A 20238-nucleotide genomic window follows, 5' to 3' on the forward strand; every position below is an offset into this window, starting at 1 on the left:
TATATGCATAAATATCAAGCCTTTCTCTTGTTGCAGGCTTTGATGCATTTGCGTAACAAAGGAAACAGAGGGAGAAAAGAGCTGAACATCTTCTCTTCCAGTCTTGGAAAATGAATGACTGCGTAGCTATGGCAATTACTTTCTTTCTAGTTTTATTAGGTCACTGTTCTCTGCAATTTGTTTTCCTTCCTGTCCTGCTGTCCTGTGTAAAGGACCACAAGAGGACCTCTCCACATACATTCCTTGGCTTTTGCCCACACTGTGACTATCCACAGGGGATATCTCAAATAATTACCTACCAGCAACTGTTGCCACAACCTCTTGCATACTGACATAGATTATTTATTTTTTTTACTTCAATATTATCCTTCCATTAACCATCTAACAGAGTCATTCCATGTCACTCATTTCCTGTAGAGGTACAAGAACTCTGCTGTGGTTGTATTTTTGATTATTTACTTGATTTTTCTCCGTCTTCCCTAGGCAAAATTCATACTGGCTATTTGCTCTGCACATTGTATCTTTCTGCAGCTTCTAAACTGAAGCTGATGGTATGTTTACTGGTGATCTCTGGAAAGCTATGCAGTTGCATCTAGCTTTTCTCTGGATCTTGCAGCTATTCTGTATTGAAAGACAACTAAAACGCACTACTTGCATAGTACTGCTTTTCCATTAAAGTAATTGCTGAAGTATCACAGGAATGTTATTCTCGTGCCAGGAGGGAGGAGGGAGAGGTTTGTGCTGATTGCCAATAGGAGGGGATACAGCCTGTGAGACAATCCCCCAATTAAATGTGGTCTGCACAATGAAAAGCTTGGGAAGCCTTCCTAAGGCTTCACACATTTAGGCTTTCTGCCCAGGCTTGGTGTCTCAGACATGTAGGTGGTTTCAGAACACCACATAACGGGAACCATTTCAGTAAAAAATATCCAGATTACCTGGATAATTTATTAAACTGTCTTGGATCTCCACTCACATGCGTCTTTACTGGCACGCAACTTGAGCAGAACAGAAGTGACAATGTCTCGCCTGCCTTCCAACCAGGCATTGCTCTGCTTCTGAGCTATCAAAGAGGTTTCAGGGACAATAACAGGCATTCCCAAGGCTCACTAGAGGCTTCTTTTTATCCCTTGAGTAGGTGTAATGCTTTGTGCTGCCTGCTTTTACCAGTCTTCCCTAATCTTATAAAAATCTCAAAGCAGTAGTATTATAGTCTTGATGGTCTGAAGATATAAACAGTGCAGGATTTGTAGAGACAAGTAATATCTTTTCCTGAAGAAGGACTTGTGTGCCTGAAGGCTTGCCTGCTGATTTTTTTTTTCCCCACTGTATCAGTTGGTCTAATAAAAGATATTACTTCTCCCTACAAACTTTACCTTACTTATTAAAACAGTTGCCTCCAGGACACAGAACACTCTTAACCGGGTGGAAAACTCCAACATCGAGGTGATAGAATGGAGTTCAGCAGTGTGATTTCCATGCCCCAAGCCAACTGGCACAAATTAAAACAAGGTGGGATGAACACTGTCCGTCCTGATCATTCTGCACATCATTAGTGTCCCTTTCACCCCCACTCTGCATCAATATTTTTGTCTTTCCTACCTCTCAGCCATATGGTGCAGCTCTTTTCTAACACAGAAATAGATGTTGGGTAACATCTTTTGGGTACCTAAGTAGAAACAGTAAGTTTTTTGATCTGCTTGATGAAACTTCTCTGTCTTCTGATAATTTTCTTGGGTGCTATATCTCTGTACATGATTTTTAGCTTACTGCAGGTGAGCTTGAGAGACACACACAAAAAAAGGCAGCCCAGTGTGACTGAGTAGAATGTTTCTCCTTTAAGGATCACCTGAATGTTGATAAACCTTAAAGGATATTTTTCTTTCTATACTCTCAGGTGAACTTTCGGTGGAAGGCATACAAGACCCATTCCTTGTTAGTGTGCATATTATCACAGACCCGGGGGAATCCAAGACTCTTCAGCAAGCGATTGATAAGCTTCTAGCCTGGATCCATCCAGACCTCCAGCTATTTCGAGTCTCAGAAAGACGAGTGCCCAAGAAGTGCAGAAAGCCAAGTAAGGCTGGGGTTTCCCAGCCAGCCCTTGCCATCATTCTCTTTCTGCAAGAGGAATATGGAGAGGAACCAATCTTGCAGCTCCACGAAACCTTTCAGCGGCCGCCTTGGCATTACCACCACACAGAACGAGTACATGGGAAGTTCCTCCCTTACATGCCGTGCAGCCAGGACTTCTACACTTTGGCTCCAGAGACTCCTCTCTGGGCCATTCGCCCAGTGCACTATGGGAAAGAAATTATCCGCTTCACTATATACTGCAGGAGTGAAAACTTTGTGGACATTTTGAAATTGTACGAGTTAATACTAAAAAGACCAGTATGTCAGAAAAAAACAGACTTCTGTGTTTTTCCTGTCTATTCTAACATGGAGATAGACATTCAGTTTTCTTTAAAAAAGCTTCCCAAGGGACAGGTGCCAATGCCAACCGAGTCAGCGGTGCTGGAGTTCAGAGTAAAAGACGTGGGGCAGCTTGTGCCTCTCTTGCCTAACCCTTGCAGCCCTATCAGTGAAGGCAGGTGGCAGACAGAAGACCACGATGGAAACAGGATCCTTTTGCAGGTAAGTTCAGTACACAAGGAAACAGAAGCACATTTTTGTGCAGGAAAGCTTAATGTGCAATGGCGGCCTGAAAAGGAGGATTGTGGGTATTGTTGGTTTTTTTGCTCTGTCTTAGGAGAAAGAGCCAGGACAGTACCACTACAGAAAGAATTTGAAAACCCTTGCTATGTGTAATCGATCAAGAAACAGTGGATGATACTATCCAGATATCAGTCAACCTCCATTTATGCAGAGTGATGTGAGATGAGGTAGCTGTTTAAAAGAATGTAGAGGGAAGGAATTATGAGCCCAAGTGGAGGAATGATGGCTGATGGGTGTAGTTTTATAAGAAATGTGGACACAGGACTGACAGAGGTTTATAAAATAGCTCTCAGTTATGAGATTTTTATGGAAGACAAGCAGAATTCCTGATGGTACTCATTATTTTCCAGCATCACAGGATGACAAACTGCATCTCTCTTTTGCACAGTGATTATCAGAATGGGAAGAGAGGTGGTGAAGGAAAAGAAATAAACCCTGAAATGCAGCCCAAGAGAGACATTTCCACAGACTCTCTTTTTGAACTTATCTCAGGTGCTTGTAACCAAGTCCTGAGAGAGAGTTTTTATTTGTTACGACATCTGCTCTGTATCTGGGCAATGTATCAACTTCAGTACATCACATCCAAGGGAGATAAAGGGGATAACAAGCAGCAAGCTTTTAATAGCTGCCTGCCCTGCAGAGGGGGTATCTGTGGCAATCTGGAGCCAGGTTAATATGCAGTCCTGCACGGCAGTGGTATTTATTGCTGCTTAGTGTTCAAATCAAGGAGCACAGACCCTCACCTTTGGAATACTGTTGTTCAAAGATGGGTGTTTCTGAAACTTGCCAAATTGTCCACCCTTGTTTCTGTGGAAGAGGCATTGTGGATGCCATCCTCCCACTGTATGGACCTCCCAGCATGCTTAAAGGTGTGTACACCTCCCTGCAGCACAGTGCCATTGGGTTTGTAGCTCCTGGGGCTGAAAATCCAGGTACATTGGGCATCTGTGCTCTGGCAAGTCACATCCAGGTGGTGGTGAAACTTTTCAATGCCTCTTTGCAGATGCCACCTAAAGAAACACCCCATGTCAGAGCTGAACTGCACATATGTGGGGCTTAGGAGGCAATTCAGCTTCCCTGCCCATATGCCAAGACAGTCAGCAATTTGTCAGGGTTATTACTTGCACTGCAGGCATATCTGTGTTAGCTTAAGATAACTTGGAAACTTGAGCTTACAAGAGCCATCACAAAACTTTTACACAGCAACAACACTCACCTATGTACCCTTTTCCCTGGTCTTTTTTAGAAGGTTTCTTTAACTCTAATGTAACTTTGGTTTATGGGATCTTGGACTAGTTTCAAGTAAATTAAAGGGTGAAAAAAAAAACAACCCAGCAACAGGGCTTCTAAATAAGGCTTTTTATTTCAGAACAGCAAATTTTCAGGAATAGCAGGTGCCAGGCATTGCAGAGGTAAAGCGAGACTTGCCGAAAAGCAGGCTGAGGTAAACCCTGAAAAGAAAATCAGAATAAGATTTTGGCCATATGCACCAAAAGAGAAGAGTGAAAGCCTGCTAAGTGTGGCCTCCAAGTGCAATTAATTTTCGTTTCTGTTTTCAGTGAGGATGATGATGCTGAACAGGAGGGCATAATGGCAAATGGGAATGAAGTTGCAGAAATGGAAGTTACCACACTGGAAGTGTGGTGAAGCAAAAGAAATTTAATATATGCAAAATGGAGCAAAACAGAGACTTATGTGATTGTAAAATCATGAAGACTGGGTCCTGGTATACAGATTTTGAACAAGTCTATACAATCATAAGTGGAGTTCTATAGCTAAACCAAAGGGAAAATGTCCTGTGTGTACTCCGATGACTCCAAGCTACCATGGCAACATGGCCATGAAAAGAAAAGAGCAGTCTCTGGTGTGTGCCGGAGTTAGTATCCCCTAAGGATTCTGGGAAGAGCTTGTGCCATTTCACAAAGTCCCATGGGCCTCACCTGTCTTCAGCTCTGGGCTCCAAACAGGTGACTTCAGAGAGGTGTGAGTAGAGGGAAGGGCTCTCACCCCATGCAGGGGAATGAAGAAGCTGTCTTACAGATGGAAACTGGAAGAATAGGGTTGTCTGAGCGTAGCCAAAGTAAATCTGAATGGAGCTCTGACTGTGCTCCGAAAATACACCAAAAGGTCAGAAAAGACGGTTTCACTAAATGACTATTCTGACACAGAAGAAAAACCTGTCATTAAATAGAATTGAGTTGGGAGTTGCACATACTGATGGCCAGCTATGTAACAGCCACCCAGCAAGTGCAAACAGGTTAATACCCTAATTCAAGACAGAGTGATCAGTTAATGAAAAGGGATTATATGATGGAGCATGGATTATAGGAAACACTGGATTTGGTGGTCCATGGACTCCTTATATTCTTTTAACTTTCTGTCTTCAAAACACTTATAGTATCAACCATTTAAAGTAACAGGACTACCTTTTGACTTCTCATGGAGTGCTGCTATTAACAATAACTTTCACTACTTCCCAGTTCAGTGAACTCAAACGATGACTTCCTAGTATTTTTAAGCCTGCACATCAGTTGGTACTTAGTAATCATGAGAATATTTTTATTTACTTCATATGGATACTGTATCTTTTTACAGATTAAAATTACCAATTATACCCCAGATGGTAGATTAACATTGCTGTCAAATTACAGGCAGTGTTTAATGTTTGAAGTTTGTATATACCTCCATGATTAGACTAACAAGATGTGACCTCTGTGTTTTTCTTGGTGTGCTTACAGGGACTTGAATACTTGCCAGCCAGATTGATCCATGTTCTTAACCCATTTTGCAAATGCAATTACCAAGGGGCTTAGATAAAGTCAGTGCAAGAGAAAATAAAGTTATTCGTTGGTAGGGTAAGTCTGTTTAATACCACGGAAGCTATTCCTTCATTTGCAAGGAAGCTCTTCAAGTGAAATTATTTTGTCACAGCGGTTTTTCCACATTGGCAAGTTAGCTCCAAGTGTGCAGCTATATACCAGCTGAGGCAAAGGGTAAGCTTCAGTTGGCTTCAGCTGGAGCAAGGCTAAAGAGCCTGTTTGCATCCTGTGGGAAGACACACACACTGCTTCACCAGTGCTAAGCCCAGAAGCAGGAGCTCTGGGGAGCTCTTGTCAGAGCAGTGGGAAGAATATGTAAATAATGTAGCTAAGCATATACTGGTATACTGAATATACTGCCATTTTTATAGGTCTTGTCCAAATTCCTGGCTGCCTCTGGGCATGATCTGCACAGAGACAGCTGAAGTGCTTGATGAACTTGCACTCCTGGCAATGCAAAGTGGGAAGCAGGAGAAGTTAATAACCGATGGGACTGGTGTGGCCATGCATGCTTGGGAAGCAGAGAGAAGAAAGTGTAAAGATGGCTTCTTTACATGATGAAAATATCTTTGGATAGGGTAGGAAAGGTAAAATAATGTTTTTAGCAGAATTTCCTAGGTACTCTGCATGAGGGGGGAACATACCTGGGAGAAGGGTGGGCAACAACAGATGAATGTCTCACCTAGGTAGTGGCTCAGCACTTAAGCATAAGATCTACTGCCATTTGGCATGTCAAAGAGTACCTGAGCCACTCAGAAGACATGTCCTGACAGATGAGACTTGGGACCTACACAGGAGGGCTGTGCCCCGCCTCAAATGACAGGCAGGCACCCTAGGAAATACCAGAGCAGACCAAAAAACTATGTTCAGGCACCTGACTCACCCTGTAATAACCAATTTCGTGCTGAAATCCCTCCCCTTCCACCATCTTCAGCACCAAGAAGCAAACAATGTTGCCAGAAGACCAAGACAAATAAAAATGCCAGGAAACATGTGGTTTCTTACCAGCCTATGCTAATCCTACCTGAAATACAGATCTGGCATTGTAAGACCTTTATGACAGTTATTGTGCTAGTGAATCTATACTGTTTAGGAGGTGGCTATTTTCTGCCTAATGTTGCTTTATAGAGCATCCTTGAAATAAGAGTGCAAAATGCTAACTGATCACAGCTTTTAGTTAGAGGGATTTTTTTTTGTAGTTGATTCTCTGAGTTAATCAGCCAGTATTCTTCTTGCCTATACTGAGCAACTGCAATTTTGAGTTCAGAAGTGGTATAATTGTATTTAGAAAACATGGTTTATTACTTGAACCTTTGGTTCTGAGAAAAGGTTACTTGTGGACCTAGCCATTAAGAATGATTAACGTGCTGCTGCTGTGCTACTTACAGGCCCAGGTCTCTGCTAGCTTGGAGATTTCTCCATTGCTTAGTGCACAAAATGAGTACTCTAGATCTATGGTCAGAGGTTAGCTGTAGTCTCATTAATGTACAAGATCAGTATGTTAGTGCTGAATATATCCTTGGAGTTGCCAGAAGTCAGTCTGGGGGTGCAGATGTCTGCCAGCTGCATGCATAAAGGCATTCTGTGCTAAGCATTGGCAGTGCAAAATGCCTGAAGATGAGAAGCAGCGTGAAGGTTACATGCCTACACAGGCATCAGCAAATATGTTATACAGAAAAAAGAATAAAAAGCTTATGGCTGAAAACCTCTTTGTTTATTTGATATATTATATACAGGTGTCTGTTAGGCTCATGAACTCATCTCTTCATCCCACTTTATCTGGGGCCATGAGGAGAACAAAAGTTCTTTTGTTCTCTCAGCTTGTCCAGAACATGTACAGATCTGCCTGAAAAGTATGGTTGTAGTTAAACCTCACATTCAAGGTAGCTGAATGCTGAAATGGGGGGGAGAGATTCTTCCATGATGCGCAACTGACCCAAAGTGTTTTAGGGAGCAGAGGCAGTGCCTTCCTACAGAGTGCTGGAAACTGGCCGTAACTGAAGCAAGGACCTGGGATAAGAGGACTTGGACAATGCAGAAAATACCCTGTCTTAGATATATGGGCAGCAAGGATGGGTATCACTGAGCTGCTGAGGTCAGAGTAATTACAAGATGTGATGTTAGGGCAAAGCTTTTCCTTTTCCTCTCCCAGCCCCAACTGAGACTAAAAGAAACATTTTACTCTCCTCTGCAGCACAAGGAATGATTTGCTTCTCAAGATTATTTTGGGCAAGGGGAGGCAAATCTTGGAGGCTCAGGGTGCACTTCTGTATCTGTTGAGAGGTTTAGGATACAGATCATTGTGGTCACAGTTGCCTTTACTTCCCTCAAAACCCTTCCATCCTTGATCTACCTTGAACTACCTCTGCATTTCCAATCTCCAACACAAGTCAGTGTACTTTTCCCTTCCTTTATTTTCCAGTTTGCATGCCTTAGCTGTCATCCAGCATTCGTATGATATTGCTGAAACATGTGAATAGTCTAGGAGCGTTAGTCAATCTGCTACCATTTTAGAGGCCTTGGGCTTTGTGGCACCTCTGTTTTATGGCCCTGCCTGAAGCATACAGCTCTTTAGTCTCCTGAAAACTGAAATGCTTTCATCTGCCTAAAGTGTCAGCAGGCTCAGTAAGGAAATGGCTTAATGATTTGTAAAATTATGAACACAAGGTTGGACTGCGCGATATAATTTACCCCTGTAGTCTTAAATGCAGTTAAATCATCTCGTCTCTGTTACTCAAAGCATTCCCAACTACAAATTCTGGGAAATAAAGAAAAGAAAGTGCAGTCCCACTACTGCAGACTTGAGTCACTACAGCTAAGTACAAGTAGAAGAGAAAAAAATGAGCAAGTAAACCAGAAAGCAGAGAAGGGATAAAGGAAAGACGAAAACAGGCAAAGAGAAGGCACTTTTGCAGAAAACAGTTTGGTGTGCAAGAAGGAAAACGGAGGTGAGAAAAGAGCTTCAAACCTGCTTGAATTAATAGTGCAGATAGAGCAGATCTGAACACAAAGAGGAAAAAATAAAGAAAAGCATCAAGGACAGGCAAGGATATAGACAAGGCACCTTTACAAAAATTACTTTTAGTCACTGGTAAAATTAAGGAAAAGGACAGACTTCTGGAGCAAAAATTGACGCAGTCAAGGGAGGTGCCTTGGTGTCAAGGGATGATTTAATTAATCTGTAAGTCTAATACTAGCCTCCTGTTCTTAAAAAAATCTTCTACTTTATTTTCCCTTTCTTGTCAATGCCATAGGTGTTTGGATCTTCTTAGTGCTAATGAATGATTTGGGGGGGATACCACGAATGAGTCACTGACTCAAATAGGAGGAGATATTTTTTTAGTTGTTTTCCTTTATCCTGGGTACTTTCTGTCATTTCTGTTTGTGCAGTCATGTTTCATGGCATAGTAACATCTCTGATGACTATACACCCAGCAGAAACTCAAGAGTGAGTATATTTAGCCTTACAAGACACCCACCTGTTCTAGTTTTGTGAACACAGTACACTCCACTTTTCAAATATGCTCAATTCAATTTTAAATCGAATTTGTGCATTTTGCATTTTGATGTGCTGCCCTCCTAAGTAGATGTTGCTGTTCAGGTAAGACTATTGTGATACTGAGGACTAACCTCTGCCTTTTTTTTTTTTTTTGTGATGATTTTTCTCCTCTGGATTTAATACAATTAAACAAACACTGTTGCACTCCTGTTGAGCAAGGCAGGCAAAATCTGGGCTCGAGATGGTGATGTCATTGCCATGCTGGCTGTTTGGCTGGATTCTGACCTCAGCAAGAGACTTGCTGGCAGTGCTTAATGCAGATAATGCGTAGTTAGATCATTATCTGCTTTCTTAAAAAGCAGATAACTCAAAATAGACTGCAGGAGCACGGATGGATTTTTTTTGTGTCAGGTAGAGGCAGCCCAAGTGGAGTCGAAAGTGCATTTCTGCGAGGTTTGCCCCAAGTTGTTTATGGCGTTCCCGGATATTCGTCATGAAATTCTTCTGCGGCCCATTGTAATGCATAAAGACTCTAAATCCCTCCAGGCTTCACAAAGATTTGTGCAGAGATTATAAATGAGCAGCAGATTAGCACCAGATGAAAAAATCTGTTCTGTTAGAGAGCTAATCTGTTCAGTCAGTGGCTGGGTGTGTTGTGTGTCTTTGTGGCGAGGTCTGACAAATCTCTCTCCCTGTATTTGGAATTTTAGTCAGTGCATCGGTTTGGATCAAGCCTTTGTCCTCTCAAACGACTGACCCCTTCTCCGGCATCTCTGCTGCACTTGTGCCTGTTGCAGGCAGCATGGCCATACCAGCAAGGTAACAGGCAATGCTGAAAGCAAGCTGTGAGAGGGCTGAATATAAGGTCTTAAAAAAAAAAAAATTCAGAAAATTAAAACAGATGCTACTGCTTCCAAAGCCAAGGGCAGAATCGAGGAGACAGGTGGGGGCTGTTCTGCTGAAAAGAGTAGCTCCATGTGCGTCACGCTCTCCTCAAGGTACAAAAATAGCTCTTGCTGTTTTCAGCATCCCATGGCACAGAGGGCAGTGAAAGATCAGAGGTTCCCACTTGCTTCTCTTGGTTTCTCCTGTGAGCAGTTCCACCTAGAAACCCAGTGAGACTGTTGGGTTCTGTAAGGTTAAAAAGAAGAGCAGCCATCACAAGAACACACAGACTGCGTGCTGACGTGCCAGGGTTGGTGCAAGGGAGCATAGTCAGTGGCCTTGGCACAGGACTAGGAGCTAGTTTTGCCTGAGGTTTAATCCTGGCTAAATCATTGAATCCTCTCTGTGATCTCTGACAAGCTACCGAATGTAGATATAGAAAAGTCTTATTAGTCCTCATAATCCAGTTCTCTACAATATAGGATTAGCCCGTAATCTTTATTCTCTAATAGTTCATGAGATGGAGCTTCTAACGCTCTACCTCTAGTACAGTTGTGCAGTCCGGTATTCTCACAATCAGGAAAGTCTTCAGTTATGTTACTTTAAGATGATGTCCAGTGACAGGACAAGGGGCAATGATTACAAGCGGAAACATAGGAGGTTCCACAAAAATATTAGAAAAAACTTTTTCACTGTGAGGGTGACAGAGCACTGGCACAGGCTGCCCAGGGAGGTTGTGGAGTCTCCTTCTCTGGAGGCATTTGAACCCTGCCTGGACGCGTTCCTGTGTGACCTACTGTAGGTGATCCTGCTCTGGCAGGGGGGCTGGACTAGATGATCTTTTGAGGTCCCTTCCAACCCCTGACATTGTGTGATTCTGTGAAAGTTTTGAAAAAATCTCCTTCTATTATTTCCCCTTTCTGCCCATATCATGAAGAGCAGTGTGGGAAAATAGACATTCTAAATCATAACACTTCTAAACAAAAAAAGATTGAGGTAAACATTTCCTCCTATAAGCAGAGCTGTTCAGAAATAAGTTGTGTTACTGATGTCCCTTGGCCTGCCCTGAGGGCAGCCATCCTAAGGCCAGGCTGTACTTGTCATTTTCTCACTGATCCACTATTACCCTCTGCCAGGCCAACTGGGCTTGACCAGGAGCTGCAACCCAGTAGAAGAAATAACAGCAAATACCTTGTATAAAGTGAAAAGCTCTTATCTCTCCACAGGAACTTTAAAAGATCTAGGAAAAACAGTTTAAAATAACAAATTAATGTTTTGCCTATGGTAGATTTTTCTTTTTAGTGTAAACACTTTCTGGTCAGGTTAGATACTTAAAGTTGTTGGGCTGTACAGTGGTTACCCTTTCCAAGTACTTGCTTAGAAGTGCTTTTCCCCTTTCCTTTCAGTCTCTACTTCTTACCTGCATTTTGGTTAAAAAGGTCTTACATAAGAGCCCCCAGGGTTCCTAGCAAGGGTGTTACATCTCATCTCATCCATTTATCCTGGTGTTGTCCTCTGCTCCACACCCTCGCAGGTGATAAGTATCCTTTTGAGTATTGGTAATTTGGTTGCACCTGCAGTCATTGCATTATATATTTACAATCAAAAACTAACATGAAAGCTGATTTAAACTGAAGGGTTTGTAAATATTAGAAAGAGCTCAAAACAGCTATCACTGGAAAAGACCTCTGAGATCATCAATTCCAGCCTATGTCCCAACACTGCCACATTGGCCAGACCATGGCACCAAGTGCCACGTCCAGCCTCTCCTTAAACACGTCCAGGGATGGTGACTCCACCACTTCCCTGGGCAGTGCATCCCAGTGCCTGATCACCACTATTCTGTGCTTTATTCCCAAAATGCTAAGACTTTACCAATATTAACAAATTAAACGTGCCCAGGAACATTCTCAGGCACTGAAATCCCTGATATGGAGAGGCCCATGCATGTGCTTGCTGGCCAGGCAGGATAACAGCAGATACCTACAATTAGACAACTGAATAAGACCCAGCATCTCTCACTAATGGTGACCAGAGATAAATTACTTTTCCTTTGGAACATATGTCAAATGTTATGTCAACAAATAAGAATAACCATTACCACCATCTAAATGCTCTAGGCTTTTGCTAATGTGCAAAATCCCTCCTCTATACACCAAAGCAGAATGAACACCTGCAGAGTTACCTCTGTAGGATTTGGTTCAGCTCCAGATTGCAGACACCCAAAAGTGATCATAGAATCATGGAATCATTTAGGTTGGAAAAGACCTTTAAGATCATTGAGTCTAGCCCTTAACCTAGCAATACCAGGTCCACCACTAAATCATGTCACTAAGCACCACCTCTACACATCTTTTTGAATACCTCCAGGCATGGTAACTCAGCCACTTCCCTGGGCAGCCTTTTCCCTGGGCAGCTGACAATTCTTTCAGTGAATAATTTTTTCCTAATATCTAACCTAAGCCTCCCCTGGAGCAACTTGAGGCCGTTTGCTCTTGTGCTATCACCTGTTACATGGGAGAAGAGACCGACCTCCACCTTGCTACAGCCTCCTTTCAGGCAGTTGTAGAGAACGATAAAGTTTCCCCTCAAGCCCCTTTTTGCCAGGCTAAAACTATCTGCAGGTATTGTTGTGTGAGGTACAGTCTGCGTTCTTACTGTAGTCGATGAGTATATACTCAGGACCTAGAAAGCAATTCTACTAACCAAACACAGGAATTTTCATCAGAGAAAGCTGAATTGCTCTGCAGACTCAGTTGATGGTATTAACCAGACAACTAAATTCCACCTCTGATGTCTGTGGGCTCTATCTTAGGTACACGGATGACGTGGTCTGTGCAAGGTACAAGCAAAGGTTTTGTTCTGCCCACAGAACTGTCCCTAGTACAAGTGCCAGATCTGTCCCCCAAAGCTTTGTCTTTTTTTGTGCAGTTGTGTCCAGGTTGTTACCAGTGCTTCTGGTCACAAGGGCCTCCCTACCTAATCACAGACAAGAATACTGCACTCTCTTGCATCTTTGGTTTCTTTGATTGCTCCATCTGCCAAATTATCAACTAAGTCTACAAAAGCACAATAGAATCACAGAATCATAGAATGTTAGGGGTTGGGAGGGGCCTCGAAAGATCATCTAGTCCAACCCCCCTGCCAGAGCAGGATCCCCTAGGGCAGCCACACGGGAACATGTCCAGGCGGATTTTGAAAGTCTCCGGAGGAGGAGACTCCACAACCTCTCTGGGCAGCCTGTGTCGGTGCTCTGTCACCCTCACAGTAACGAAGTTTTTTCCTCATGTTGAGGTGGAACTTCCTATGTTCTAACTTAAACCCATTATTTCTTGTTCTATTACTGGGCACCACTGAAAAGAGATTGTCTTCTTCCTCTTGACATCCACCCCTCAGATATTTGTGTACGTTAATAAGTCCCCTCAGCTGTCTCCTTTCAAGGATAGACAGCCCCAGTTCTCTCAGTCTTTTTTCACAGGAGAGATGTTCAAGTCCCTTAATCATCCTCATAGCTCTCTGTTGGACTCTCTCCAGTAGGTCCCTGTCTCTCTTGAATAGGGGAGCCCAAAACTGGACACAGTATTCCAGGTGTGGTCTCACCAGGCCAGAGTAGAGGGGGAGGAGAACTTCCCTAGACCCGCTAGACCTAAGGATAGAAACAAGCCGTGGTCAGGCAATCCATGATTTTCTCTCTGAGAGATAGGGAAGGTGTTCAGGAAGTGGTTCTATTGGGTCACCAAGCATGGTGTTTTGAGTCCCTGTAATGTATCTGATATCAGAGCTGCTGAATGGAAAAAAAAGTAGTACCTTTAGTTAGTGCAAACAAAACATAATGAGAAGTATTTTCTTGACCAAACCCATCAGAAGAGGGCAGTGATCTGTTTGTGTACTTTCAGCATGTCATATTGTTATTGCTGGGTTATCCGGAAATGTCTTCAATTGAGAAGCAGCTGGTAATTTCTGCATGGACACAAGCCTTTTATCTTGCTGAATAATTTTTTAAACAAATTACCTCACTTACTGCACTAGTAAAATAATGTTGCATGTAGATGTCTAAAGTGATTTCTGGTTAATGTTTTGTTGACAATTCAACTCATTTTATTTGACTCTTTTGTACTCAGTTTCTTATCGGTTAGTGGAACTGCTACACTACCGTGGTTAGTTTCCCTGTTAATTAATTTAATTCTTTATGACATTAAGTAAAACATCTTATTATATTTTACAGAAATAGGTTATGAATTAACATATCTCATTACAGATACATTGGTATTTATATATTAATCTACAATGCCTAAATGAACTCCTATGGTTTGGCTGTCCTGTAGATCACCTCCAGCCAGGCAATCACAAATGAGCAAAACATTTTTTGCAGATGTGAAAATCCTCTTTTGCCTTTAAAATCACTGCAATAGAAAAAAAAGAAGATGGTTATGACAGATCTGGGTCACTAAGACAATGTGATGTGCACTAGCGAGACGTCAGAAGCAGCAATGTATGGAGTTCTTTTAGAGACGGGACACAAAGGACCTCCCTGGTTGCCAGGTCTCATCCCTTTCTCTCCTGTCGTGTAATCTCTTTGGTAAAATGATCAAGCTCCATCTTTATCCGTTACTCAACTGAGAAGACTCCCCTACTTCTGTTGTGATTAGAAACCTTTTATTTGCTTGTGATTCAGGGGGTTTTTTTATGGATAGTTTGTCTTTTTTTGTTTGTTTTTTTTTCTTCTTTTGTCTGCATCTTTTTCAGTTTGAGTTGTTTTTTTATTTCACATAGGCATGATGTGAGTCATGCGTGGCATTCTGGGTGAGGACTTAGCACTGTTGTCTACAAAGTATTAAAACTTTTTTTTAACTCACTTGAGACTGCCCAGAATCATGTTTGTCATGGCCTTGTCACTTTAATTGTACACAGTGACCGGGAGACCTGGTTCTTTATTCTCTTTTGTTTCCAGATGACAAGTCCCATAGCTGAGATTGTTGTTTATTCTCAAGGGTATGATCTTGCACTTTGTCCCCTTAGTTCCTGTCCCTTTTGGGACAGAAATCTAACATTTTGCATTATGTGAGAAATTCCAGTAAGACTTTAAATTAAACTTTTTAAAACACAAACTTCTAAAAGCCTAATTGAGATAAGTAGAATGATGGAAAAACCTTATGCTTGCTTGGCCACGGGAGTCTCAGTCCAGTTACCGACACATCAGTGTGTAATCCTACAGGAAGGTTACCTGGCCTCTAGCTGCTTCTGGAGAAGGATATTGGCTTCCCATTTGTCACAGCTGCTGTCCCTGTGCAAGTGCTCAAATATCTGGCAGGTCGACAACTGAATCCTGCCCTAGGAATAAGATTTGGGTCCCAATTCAGATCATAGCCATCAGGTTAGGTCTTCATTCTAGGTGCCTACAAGCAAATTAGGTGTTTAAAACTACATTTAAAGTCATTAGGAGCTAGTTAATAGAGCAGGTGGTTTCTAGGGCACACTGCTCAGCTAACGAGATGTGAGAGAGAAAATGTGTAAGAGTTGAAAGAAGTAGTAAACTCCCATGGAAACAAGAGAGTATAAAGTTGCTTGCTAAAGGCTTTTTGATGTGTCAGAGGAAAAAGTAAAAACATTTACACCACTCTAAGGAAGAAATGAGAAATAATAATGATGGTAGCATGCATCTCCCATTTCTTCATTTTTGTTCTTCAGCTGTCCACTAAGGCAGTAACCTTGGAAGACTGAATATGAATGAATCTGAACACGTCAACAGGAAGTGAGAATTTCAAGCTGGTGTAATTCAGCCCACAAGGCAGGGCTTCTCTACCATTTATCCTTGTTGTCTTCAAGGCTTCTTATGTAAATATTTGGGATTTTGGCAGGATACTTTCTCTTTGTTATTGAAGTGAAACATTTGCTGCTAGCATACTGAATGAAGTCTGCTTCATAATTATTTGCAGTAACAACTCAGCAACGGAGACTTATGGTTGTAAGACTGCCAATTCTGTATTAATATGATCTTTTCTCCCTCTCCCGGCTGCAGCAAACAGGCAGTTGGTGTAGGAAGTCTGCAAAGCAGAACAAGCAACCACATCCATCTGTGTCAACAGATTCCTGCTTCACCACTCTGCCAGCCTGCCTTCCTCAAAGCTGCAGATCTGTCCCTGAACAACCAAAAGAAATGGGTCAAAACAAGGTACATCATGCAAACGGCCTTGGTCATTGTCTTGGTTTTTCCCAGCAGGATTTGAGACACAGTGATCAAGGAGACTTCACACGCAGATCCAGCAGTGCCTCCAGCATTTCATGGTCATTTCAACGAAGCAAGTCTCTGTTCTGCTTGCCTACAGTGAACTCTTCCTCAGCCTCAGAGACTTTTCATTTCAGGGAGCCATTTCAGTTTTTCAATACTGGGTCACCTGCAACCAGGTTAAAAACATGGAGATGCAGCCCCAGGCTTAACATTGATGACTTGGAGGGTGCCCAGGAGACTGATGTAGACACAGGGATGAAGCTCTCCTTCTCAGACCTGTCTGTGGTCTCTGCGTACTCTGCTCTTAATGGATTTTGCACTGACTTGGAAGCCTCTCTTCCCTCACAGAAACAAACCATCAGTAAGGTCAAACAGGCGGCCTCCAGTGGAAGGCCTGTGTCAGCCGTGTGCAGTACCTTTACGTCAGTTGATGGTTCACTGCCTTCTCTTTCTGAGTGGTCTTCCAGCTCGTTCATGTCAGCGTCTCTCTCCAAGCGGCCCAAACAGTCCTCAGGAGCAGCTTCTTGTTCTCTGGATGATCATGGTAGCATTTGCTCGTCTTCACCGGCGAATGAAGAAGAATTTTACATCTGAGGTTTCTCTGTCTTACACCTTCCAGGGCAAACAGGTGGGACCACCTTGAGCTTGCAGAATGTTTCTCACTGAGGAGAAGTGATGCAATACAATATGCTAAATATTTGAAGAAAGTGCTCTAATACCTCAAGATGAGTGTCTCCAAACCATGCACAGTCAAACAATCTGAGCTTGTGCCCTGTACCTTTGTATTGGAGGAGGTGACTGGAGCACAGACATTTGTTCATGGCAGTGCAAAGTGGAAGGTTTCTATGACTGACCCTTGGGCTGGTGGTGAAGGAAATATCAGAAGATGTGTATAGAAATCCAGTTTTCTTTATCACAAAATGAAGAGTAATTTGTGATGCCAAACTCATTTAACTTTCCTGAAAAATTCCCTTAGATCAGAAGAAATGGCAGGAGAATGGGGTCTCCTTTCCCTTTTGCAAGTTCCAAAGGCAGCTCTAAGCACAGCAGGTCCCAGTAGCACATCTCCAGTAGAGTCAGTCAACCTCTGAGAGTTGTTAGTGCTGAGGTGGGGAGAAGGTTCTCCGGGGAAGAGGAAGCCCTGCTGTATCTCTTTCTTTGATGTTCCAGGATGCAGAAAGTGCCAAAAGAAAAACCTTACAGAACATTTTCGACCCATCTCCTCAAAAAGCCCATCCTTTCCAGTTGGGAGCCAGCTGGGCTGTTGTCTGAACCACTTGTGTAGACAGCGGTAACCCAAGTAAACAGTGTTTGCTACTTCTAACTCAGGCAATGCAGAGCTTACCTTTTTGGAATACAAACCAGGGAAGACAACCCAGCATTTTTATATATTACTAAACTACTAGTCCCAAGTATGTGGCAGCTCCCTGTTTTTTAAGGGTTTGTTATTTTTCTGTTAAAAATAATTAATGTGGAAACTTATTCTTCGTATTTCCAGTGTAAGCATACTTCTTTCTTAGTAAAACACATTTCTTCTCAAAAACTTCTTTCCAAATGGAGAACAAGTCACATTTTACTGGCTTTTCAAGTGAACATTGTTGGTAACCTGTTACGCTCCATTTCACTTGGTATTAAAAAAAAAATAAGTAACAAGCTGTTAATATGACAGCTAAGTACCTTCACCAGGATTTAAGTTGTATATACAGATTGCATCATCCATGTTCTGAAAAGTTACATTTTTGGCAGGGAAGTGGTGCTGATTGCAGCTCTGGTCTAGCCAGTGAGAAAATGACTATATTAAAAGATGTATGTATAGTGCTGTATGTAACTTATATACAGGTACAGATTCTACAGACCTACCATGATGGCATTGTGGTGGATGGATCTGTGGAGAAAAATGTTGGCCATATTACCTGGTGGTTTTACTCAAAAGAATTGCTGCTTTGGAAAAAAAAATAAAAAAAGAAAAAAAACCAGAAAGCACACACATACTGTAAATAATAGTTACAATAATAGTTACAAAAAGTGGAACAGCTCCCCTGGCCCATTAAGTAAATGCACGCTTTCTACAAACGATTCTGGAAGAAAGTCTGGGAGATACTGAAAACAGGTTTATAGAGGAGGAGGGGGGATTCCATTAAACCTGCCATCCCAATGCAGAAGAGGACAGAGGGATAGTCAAGAGTCGGGATGCGACTCTGCAAGGCTTTTTCCTTTTGCTGTCATTTTCTGCACAGAGTGAAATAGGCATCAGACTAAAGTCCAAGTCTCCTCTTTGTGAGATGCTGTCATAGCATGTACTGGAGGTAGACCTTGTCTTTACGTGCTAAACACGGTGTATAAATAGGAAAATCTATTCAAACTCTTAAGAGCATGGGAGTTTATCATCCTCCTTCTGCCCTCCAAACTGTTCAGGCTTACTGCAGTTTTTGGGTAAAGTGTTCTCTTAAGAAATGTCCGGGACCAGAAATAGGATGAATACAGGACTTGTCATGGTGTGCATGTGTTTACCTGCTCTATACTCCTTCAGTGTTCACGCAGTCTTTCCTCTGACTTTCATGGCCTTTAAATCAAAACTCCTCTCAACACAACAGTCCTGATTTATCCAAAGTTGTGCTCCATGTTATTGTTTTCACCCTGTCAAAATGCTTGTAAAACACTGTGAGGTCAGACCAACAGTTTTTTCCATCAGCTTGCACCACAGGAGCAGCGATGCCCAGGACAATCAGGCTCCACAGGTTTAAACTTAATGATTCATTCTTTTCTGTCTTATTCATGGTAGTACAAAATTAAATGACGAAATAGCATTGTATATTTATGGGACAGCCATTTTATCGGTACTAGCCACTCCCAGATAGGACAACAAACAAGATAAATTTGGTTCAAATCTGTTAAAAATTGTAGCGTTCATTATCTGGAACAGCAGGGGAAGAAAAAAAACAAAGCCTTTTCACAATATTTTAATAATGTAGATAACATTTGATCTGAACATGGAATCAAAAGTTATCTGAGCTGATGTTTCTGTCTGATCCTGGAATCATGCCAACATCCAGACTCCTGACAAAAGCTGATTGGGACTTTTAATAAAGAGGAGGCTTTGAAACATCTTTTTGTCTCCTGCAAGAGGGAGTTCAGCACATCTGGGGACCATCTCCTGACACGGCGGGAAGCCCTGGTACTGGAGGTCTACAAACAAGCACGAAATAACTCAAGTGTCAGTCGTAGCTCAAGGGTCACGTGTGCCATTAACCGGCAGCTCCACGAACATCTAAGCTCGAGATTTTACCACATTGATCCTAATGGGAAGAAAACCAAATGAGCATCCATGGACTCTGAATTTATGTTGTCTACACTGGTTCTGTCTGCAAGTATTTCTGTTCTGTTTACTGGTATTGAATTAGAAATGGAAGTTTTCATTGTTTACATTCATGGTGCTTGTAACCAAATCTTGGTGTAACTGAGTGTCCTACTGTCAGGAAAAACAGGGATGATAGTGTACAGAAAACTTTTTGTCTATAAAAAAGAAAGCCAGATTTCAAAGAGTTTTCACTGAAGGTAGGCTTCACTCATTCTCTTCCCATTATTTAAGAAGGGATTGATCTCTTCAGAGAGATGGATATGCACAAGTTTCATGTCATTTACTAATGTATCATATTGTTGATTTTTTTTTAAATTATGAACAATGTAATTTGAGAACTGCAGGTTTTCCCTGAACTTTCTCTCTTTCTTAACCCCCCAAAACACGTTGCTTCTGTGAAATAAAATAGAGATGAAAAGTTGGTTGTACTTAACCTTCTCTGTGTTCATTTATGAAGTATTACAGACTCGCTGCCTATTTTAACTAGGCATCAGAATGAATGCAGTGACGCAAGCTCTCCAGCTCTTGGCAGTGCATGTTGGTGGGATAATTACAAAATAAACATAGCAAAAATGTTTCTGTGTTGGACTCAGCTTTGCCTCTGCAGATCAGATCTTTTGATTCTCACTGTGGTGTTGTAAATCATTTGCTCCAGTAAAGCTGAATGATAAAATTGGAGTTGTGACACATATTGGTAATCCTGCATGCTTAAATCCCATCTTGGTTTGTT

The 20238-nt window shown here is 42.1% G+C and overlaps 1 protein-coding gene across 1 annotated transcript; it reads left to right on the top strand.

The window, feature by feature from the left end:
- Positions 1–1897: 1897 nt before the first annotated feature.
- Positions 1898–16744, top strand: LOC104275636 (protein FAM124A-like; the record flags this gene model as incomplete). Its single annotated transcript, XM_009871641.1, has 2 exons — positions 1898–2637; positions 15941–16744. Coding segments are annotated over 2 exons (1544 nt in total), but the record flags the coding sequence as incomplete, so codon positions are not given.
- Positions 16745–20238: the final 3494 nt, after the last annotated feature.

The sequence above is a fragment of the Apaloderma vittatum genome, unplaced genomic scaffold (assembly GCF_000703405.1).
Source record: "Apaloderma vittatum isolate BGI_N311 unplaced genomic scaffold, ASM70340v1 scaffold3216, whole genome shotgun sequence".
Taxonomy (NCBI): Eukaryota; Metazoa; Chordata; class Aves; order Trogoniformes; family Trogonidae; genus Apaloderma; species Apaloderma vittatum.